This window comes from Empidonax traillii, unplaced genomic scaffold (genome assembly GCF_003031625.1).
Source record: "Empidonax traillii isolate 1590-97213 ecotype Southwest subspecies unplaced genomic scaffold, ASM303162v1 scaffold1417:size190790, whole genome shotgun sequence".
NCBI lineage: Eukaryota > Metazoa > Chordata > Aves > Passeriformes > Tyrannidae > Empidonax > Empidonax traillii.
In genome coordinates this window covers 28,866-36,792 of record NW_020956610.1, presented here as the reverse complement: position 1 = coordinate 36,792, position 7,927 = coordinate 28,866, and the positions used below count along the sequence as shown (strand labels likewise).

Below are 7,927 nucleotides of genomic sequence, written 5' to 3'. Positions count from 1 at the left end.
GTTGGGTTTGTGCTGTCTGTAGATGGTTTCTCAGCCACCACAGCAGCGGTGTGGGGTTGTGTCAGTTAAAACCAGTTCCAATCATCTTTTCCCTCCTCCTTTTCTCTTTCAGCTCCAGCTGCAGAAAACCCAGTACTTGCAACTGGGGCAGAGTCGTGGCCAGTACTACGGTGGGTCTCTGCCAAATGTGAACCAGATTGGAAACAGTGCCATGGATCTCCCCTTCCAGGTGAGCCCCAAGGGTGTTCCTCTGCATTTGGGGGCTGGTTTGTCCATCCCAGGAGCCCCTGAGGCACCTGCTGGTTCAGCACCCTCAGCACAGCCCCCTGGTTTGAGAACTCCCCTTGGAATGGAACTGTGTGGATGTTCCAGGTGTTAGTCCTGCCCCTGCTTGGGATGCTTTGGGGTTGGGAATACCCAGAGTGACGCAATTCCTCTGTCAGGGAACATTCAGGGGGGTGGTTTTGTTCAGTACCAAATCCCTGCTGAAATCTGGGAAGAAGCTGTAAATTCAAAGCAGGATGGAAGCCAATCCAGGTGATGTGGAACCAGCTGGGAGATGGGGTGTGGAGGGAGCTGCTGCTGGTTGTGTGTGTGTGTGTGTGTGTGTTCTGTGGGGGTGACCCTGGGGAATGGGACACAGAGTGGTACCAGAACTGTCACTTTTTTTGGGGGCTGGCTGAGGAGGAGACTTAGGGGTGCCCTGGCTGTCTTTGTGACTCCAGAGGGGACACACCACAAACAGAAAATCAGCCTTCTGGGTGAATGTTTTGCTGTTGGAAGCATGTCTGGACAGGAGATGTTGTGCATGGATCAGGTGGTGGATCCTTTGAGGCCTCTGATTTCTGTAACCGGTTGATTTGGGGTGCTCAAAAAAAAAAAAAAAAAATTAACATTTCTGCATTAGTTTTCCTCTTCTGAGCAGCATCAGTTAACATTTCTGTCACGAGGAAGTGGTGAGAAGGAAATCTTGCAGTTTGTGGTTTGCTGATGAAGGGCTGGTTAATAAGCATGGAGAAACTCTTGCTGACCTGCCTGTTGAAATAGGTGGAGGAAACAGCTGAATTCGGGCAGGTTGAAAACTTGAACCTTGTGCAGGGGGAGAAGCAAAAGCCTCTTTTAATCTGGTTGCCCTGGGGGAATACAGTGCAGGGGTTTGGAGTGGGTTGATGTCCTTGGTGTTACTCCACAGCATCTCTCTCCCAAGATTTTCCCTTCAGCTCCTTGTTAAGGAGGTTCAGAGTTCCTGTTCCCTTTAAGCAACAGTATTTCAGCATTTCTGTGCTTTCCTGGTGGTTACTGCACAGACTGTTCCACTCCCCAGCTAACAAAGGGAATATCCCAAAACTCCGAAGTTTTACAGGTTTGGTTTTTTTTTTTTCCCACACACCCCCATAGGAAAAAAAAAAAAAACACCAAAAATGGATGTTGTCACAGCTAACAAAGGTGAGAAGCAGCAACACAAACCCGTGTGTCTGTATGAGTGGCGAGTGCTTCCCGGGCTTTTCCCGATTTCCAGCTAAAATCCTGGAATTTTTTTTAAGTTGAAACCCACCGAGGATCCCGAGGCGAAGCCCTGAGGGGTTTGTTGTGTCTGCTGGGAGCGTTGGTGTCTGAGCATCTCGGTTCTTTGATTTTACAGCACAACGGAGCTCTGGCTGAAGCCTTTGGAGCAGTTCCTGTCTCTTTGGTAAACAAGCATTTAGGTTTGTGCAAATACGTATTTAGGACTGGTCCTGTTTGCCCAGGTAGATACGTATTTCAGCACAGCCCCACTGCTCTGCTATGCACAGTGTCCCTCTCTCTCTCTCTGATCAGGAGCCCTGCTCTGGCACACAAATCCAGGTGGTTTTGGTTTTGGTTTTGGTTTTTTTTTTGGCCGTGCATCCCGGTTCGGAACGTGCATCAGAATTCCCGTCCAGGCTCCCTGGCCTTGCTGTCTTGTGATGATGATTCCTGGTGATTCCTGGGGGATGCACTTGATGCAGACAGCCTTGGCCTGTGGGGTTGAGCGAGCTCTGAGCATGTGCATGTGGGGAATGAGTTCCCAAATCCTGCTTGGCACCAGGAGGCTCTGGAATCTCAGCTGTCGTAGGTCCCTCTCCTCCTTCCCCCCTCGTCCACCTCGCTTGGGTTCATTCCTGAAGCCTTTGATCCATCTCAGAAGGACACTGGTGGAGAGCTCGGAGCTTTTTCCTTCCTGTCTGTATTTAGCTGCTTTTTTGGTGGTTTGTGGGCTTTGGGGTCTGGTCTCGAACCCTTTAATGTTTCTCAGGGAAGTGAAACACTTTTGTTTCTTCATTTTCCCATTAAAATCAATGCCCAGTCTGTTTTTGTTTTTTGTGTTTTTTTTTTTTTTTTTTTAATCCACTTTTTTAATTACAGTTAAATATCTCTTGCCCCGCTGGGGTGGGGATTTTAATCCAGGTGTTTGTCCTGGTGTTTGGCCCAGAGGAAGGTTTGGTTGGAGGTGCCATCCAGAAGTGTTTTCTGTTTCCCTGAGTCAGGGATTCACTTGGGATCTTTGCTCCTGGAAAGCCAGAGAACAAACACCATTGCCCCCAGATGCCTCACCCTATAAACTGTAAGCTGGAACGTGCTCCATGTTTGTTTATTCCACTGCTGCACTCAAATGAGACTTTTGTGGGGTTTTTAATAAGGAAGTTGTGCCAAAAAAAAAAAAAAAAAAAGGCAGGACACCAGAAATAACTATTTTTACGTTCAGCTCTTTGTCTCCCGTGCACTGGCTTCCCTTTAAATTCCAGGTGAGCTCCTGCATTCCCTGGGCTTTGGGCTGCCTGCTCCTTTTTTAGCAGCACTAAGAGAGACCACTGACAAGGAAATTGCTTTTCCTGTTGACCTTCCAAGCACAGCTTGGCAAATTCTGCTGCCTTTGGGGCTCGAAGGGCTGTGGCAGCAGTGCAGGGAGGAGTTGGAGACCTTTTGTTGGGTTGGAATTATAAATACTCCCAGCTCTGTGTGGGGACAGAACCAGGTTGTCGTGCAGGGATTAAACCACCAGGTTTTATTTCAAATGGCTTAAAACTGAGGTTCTGTTTTGAGGTTTCTCAGCCCTCGGGCGAGAAAGCGAAGCAAAAAGTCCGATCCTGAGGGCTGGGAGTGCGTTAAAAAGTCACTGTGCTCCTTTCCAGCCCCGTGTTGACTTAAATATTCTGCTGCACAGAAAGTGTTGGGCCTTTGAAATGAAAAAATAAACACCACAACCGCTCTGCATCCAAGTTCTGTTAACACAGGCTGTGTGTGCGGAGAGGGTGAGGAGAAAAAAAAGAGTTCACAAGAGTAGAAAGACCCGTTAAAAAGTTATTACAAACAAAGCTTTTAAAAATAAATGTAAAGCTTTTTTTTTTTTTTTTTTGGGGGGGGGGAAGAATAATTTCAACAGCCAAAGCTGACGCTTGGGAAGAAAGGAAAAAAAAAAACCCCAAAAAGAGATGAATGTGGGAGCCAGATGGTTTCACTGGGCTTGGCAGGCAGGACAGGACAGTGCATTTGCCACGTGCAGCACCTGAATGGAGGAGGAAATTTTGGGTTTCCAAACAGATGGTGTTGAGGGACTCAGCAAAGCTGTTCACATTGGCAAGGAGTGGGAAACTGGGGAGGGTTTGTTGTTTTTTTTTCCAACCCCCAGAGACCCATAAATTGCTGGTGGAGGACGAGTGGGGATCGACCCTTTGGTACTTCCTTTGTCCTTCCCCCCAGGTACACACAAGGAAAGGCTTTGGAAAACGTGGGAGTTTTCCAGCTTAGCCTGGGAATTCGTCTTCCCCTGTCCTTTCTCTGCCATCCTCATCCTCTGCAATCCTCTGCTGACAGGTCTGCGCTGAGGATCTCGGCGCTGATAAGAGCCCAGGTGGGACCGTCCCACCTCGGGTCACCTCCCAAACACCAGAGGCCGTAACTTTTTCTAGACAGAGGAGGAAGGAAACTGCTTTTCTTTTTTTTTTTTTTCTTTTCATTCTCTCAGTGTCCCCCTCTAAATGATTCCCAGAGGGAAGGGGTGAAGGGAAGCCCCGAGAGCAGGGGCGGCGCGTTGGGAACGTCGGACTCACCGCGCATCTCCTGCCCGCGGAGTCGGGGCTCTGGTTGTCGGCATGTTCCTTCTGGATGCATCCTGCATGCTGCACCCAGGGCATGTGGACACGGCTGGCAGCTCCCTGCCACCCTCACACCTGGGGTTTTAGGGATAGGGAGGTGTGAGAGCTGACCTAGGAGAGGGCAGGTCCGGCATGGCCCCCCCTCCAGAGGGGCAGCCTTGGGGTCGCTTCTCAAGGCTGCCCTGAAAACCGTGGAGGGGAACAGTGATTACACTCGTCCACACCTGGTGTGAGTGGGATTCCTTAGAGCATCACAGCCTTGCACACACCCCCAGTAGGTTCTGGGCAGACCACGTGTGTGGGTTTTCCCATGCCTGACTTGCTGTGTCTCCCCCAGACTCCGTTCCAGTCGTCGGGGTTGGACACGAGCAGGACGACCCGGCACCACGGGCTGGTGGACAGAGTGTACCGGGACAGGAACCGCCTGGGCTCGCCCCACCGCCGGCCCCTCTCCGTGGATAAACATGGAAGACAGATATCCTTTGGTGTAGGACCCCCAGTGCTGTCACTGCTTCCAGTTCCCTCAGTTCCTTCCTTCCTGCCCTCCTCACCTGTTCCCATCCCTGCTCGTGCCACCCCTTCTCCTGAGCTGAGGGCTGGGCTGGAAGGACCTGCAGTGGGTGTTGGCCTTCCCCTGTTTCCTCAGCCAGGAGTGGGGATAATCCTGCACACGGAGCTGAGGGGGGATCAGGGTCCTTTGCTGGTTCGGTGACACCAGCAAGGGCTCCCCTGGGGGCAAATCCTGCCCGCTGCCTCCCACCATGGGGTCACTGACATCATCCCCCTGGGCCTGTGCCAAGCTTTTGGCAGCGTCCCACACCATATCCTTGTGTCTGGACTGGAGAGCCGTGGATGTGATGGATGTGGTGGATGTGATGGATGTGGTGGATGTGATGGATGTGGTGGATGTGATGGATGTGGTGGATGGCCACGCTCCAAGAGCTGCACTCAGTGTGTCCACGTGGGGACCAGCAGTGAGTGGCACCCTCAGGGGTCGCTTTTGGGGCGTCTTAATGTCACTGTTGGTGACGTGGGCAGTGGGATCGAGGCCACCCTCAGCAAGTTCACCAGCTTTGTGGCCCCCAGCATGAGAAGGACACGGATCCTCTGCTTCCAACCCAAACCATTCCGTGATTCTCTGAAAAGCCAGGGCCGTCTGGGGGAAACCGAATTTCCCTTTGGATCCGAGTAAATCCAGCCCGGGCTAATTCCTTGCAGTGGGTTGTGCATTTGATTGCAGGTTGATTCATCCAGTTGGCACTTGCCCAGCGATGTTTCTTCTTGCCATTTGCGAGCCTCGATTAGCCGGTTATTTCTGATGTGCCACCGTCAGGTTGGTGTGATGGGGCTGGAGGGGCTGCGGGAATGGGGGAGCGGGGGGGCTGGTGGCTGCCCAGGGAGCAGTTGGATCTGCAGGAAAGCAGGATGAGTGTCTCTTGCTGCTCAAACGTCACAACAATCCACATAATCCTCTGGTTGAGAGCGTCCCTTTTAAGTCCCCCCAGGGTGTTGCTTGCTTTTCTCCTGCGAGCTCGCTGCCTTCTGATGGGTCAGTTGGAATTATTCTCGGGAAAAGACATTCCAGTTGGCCCTCTGCTTCAGTGAGAGAGTGCTGTTGTTCCCCTTAACTCTGTGCTCACGTGGACAGCTGTCCCTACGGAACGGTGTACCTGTCCCCTCCGTCAGACACCAGCTGGAGAAGGTTGGTAGCACCTCGATCGGGCAATCAAATTATCCTGTATTCCTTCTCAACCCCATCGTTGAAATACTGGCTCTTCAAGCTTAAGCTAACTTGTCCTGCAAATCAGTTGTTTCACAAGGAAATTGCCCCTGAGTATGTGCCATCAATAGATTTTTTGGTTTTTTTTTTAGGACAAATTCCGATTCTGCCTTGCACCAGAGCACCATGACTCCAGCTCAGCAGGAATCCTTCTCTGGAGGGTCCCAGGACATGCAGCAGAAAAGAGGTAAACAGGGAAAAATGCCTACAGGTATTCCTGATGTGATCTGCAGGGGGGTTGTGCTGGTGCTGGTGCTCCCTGGATCCGTGACAGGAGTTGGAGTGAAGAGTCACATTCACCTTTGTGGGTGCTGAAATCTGTGAAAAAATGGTCCAGAACTGAGCAAGGACATCTCTCTGAGCCCCAAGTTGTGTTGTTCTGGCACTTCTCCCCAGGGAGGAGGATCTGGGCTGGTGGGACTGTGGTGGTGAGTGCTCCGAGTGCTGCTGAAGGTTGGGAGCAACTTCTGGAGCAGCACAGAGATCACAGCAGCTCAGCCAGGGGTACAAACACCGGGAAGGAGCAAGAGCTTCGTCTTAGTTCTTAATTTACGGCCTTGAGATTCCCCGGGGATCGTCCCCCCAGAGGCAGCACTTCCAGACAACGCTGATAACATTTCCAGCTCCAGGCTGGAGCAGCCTCTGGAACCGCAGTTCTGGTGCCCTCTGCTGGGCCTTGAGCCTGCTCCAGCTCAGGGAACACGGCAGGACTTGAGCATCCTGGAGGTCTTCTCCAGCCTTAACCATTCCCTGGTTCTGTGGAAAGCTCTATAAATGTGTATGGAAGTTTAATCCTTCACCAGGCACCCAGAGATGGGGTGACACAAACTCGCTGTCCTGCGGCTCCTCCATGTGCCCCAGGAGCTGGAAAACGTGGGGAAATGGTCATGTTTAGCAGCATTCCCTAAATATGGGTTTATAGTCATCCTTGTGAAAGGTTTCTGTGGATTCATCTCTCCCTCTGGGCTTCTCCTGGTGGTTCTCTGTCACCTTGTTTGTTTGAACCGAGAAACGTCCTTGGAACGTGGAGAAGTGGCAGCTTCATGGGGTTTCCTCTCTCCCAGGGGAGATGGATTAGATTTTCCCCCGCTGGAATTGCCCTGTGGGCTTCCCATTTAGGTGGACCAGGTGGAAATCACTCGTGCAGGATGCAAAAGATAGGAAAAACTGTGTCCCAAATGCTCCCTTCCACTTAGGTCTAAATGGAATCCAGTTAGATCTCTGGCCTTAGCAGACTGAGCTGGAGGCCAGAAATCTTTTAAAGCATCATTTGAGGTTGGTTTTTTTTTTAAGCTGATAATGTCTCACTGATTAATTAGGTAATTAAATACAGTTTTAGTCTCTTCTGCTTTCTGGTATCTTTGTTTTTTGTTAACGAGTGTGACCGTTTCAAACTCGCTGATAATTGTGAACTTCACATTTTTCAGATTTCCAGTCTGAAAGTGTCTCCCCGAGAAGGTTCATGTTACTGGTGATTAATTATATGATTGGTTTTTTGTTGTCTTGTTTTAGTTTTGTTGCTGACTGTCCCTGGAATGGAGGAAGGCACCTCAGATGCAGACAAAACCCTCTCCAAGCAAGGCTGGGACACTAAAAAGGTGGGAATTGCACCCTTTAAAGTATAGAAATACTAATTTTCCAAACATATTGAAGTCAATGAATGCTTTAAACATTGTCACAGTAACAAACCACTTGAGGAGATTCGAGATTAAATGTTGTGTTTAGAAACAAATTCTAAAAAATAGACCAGAAAGGCATTTTTAGGTATTCACGTGTGTAGGCACGGGATTGATTTTATCAGGAGAAAATCTTGGAATTTAAGATTCGTTTGGACAATAAAGCAAAAAAAGGGTGATAAATATCTCCTAAGAGCTTCACAAAGCTCTTGTGTAGAGTAGCTGTGCTATAGAAATGTACATAATTAAACTTTTGAGCTGAAATACATCCTGAACACTCATTTCCAGCAGCATCTTTGCCTTTAAAACTCTCTCCCTTCTCTTTCAGACCGGGTCATCCAGACCTAAATCATGTG

General features: G+C 50.0%; 1 protein-coding gene across 2 annotated transcripts in view; it reads left to right on the top strand.

The window, feature by feature from the left end:
- CRTC1 (CREB regulated transcription coactivator 1) overlaps positions 1 to 7,927 on the top strand; it is a 48,090-nt gene that overhangs the window by 20,526 nt on the left and 19,637 nt on the right. The window contains exons 2-7 of one of the 2 annotated variants that reach the window (XM_027907198.1): positions 113 to 229; positions 1,643 to 1,690; positions 4,453 to 4,590; positions 5,756 to 5,817; positions 5,988 to 6,082; positions 7,408 to 7,493. In XM_027907198.1, coding sequence (XP_027762999.1) covers positions 113 to 229; positions 1,643 to 1,690; positions 4,453 to 4,590; positions 5,756 to 5,817; positions 5,988 to 6,082; positions 7,408 to 7,493 — 546 coding nt within the window. The remainder of the gene's footprint in view (positions 1 to 112; positions 230 to 1,642; positions 1,691 to 4,452; positions 4,591 to 5,755; positions 5,818 to 5,987; positions 6,083 to 7,407; positions 7,494 to 7,927) is intronic. The other variant, XM_027907199.1, reaches the window with a different exon arrangement.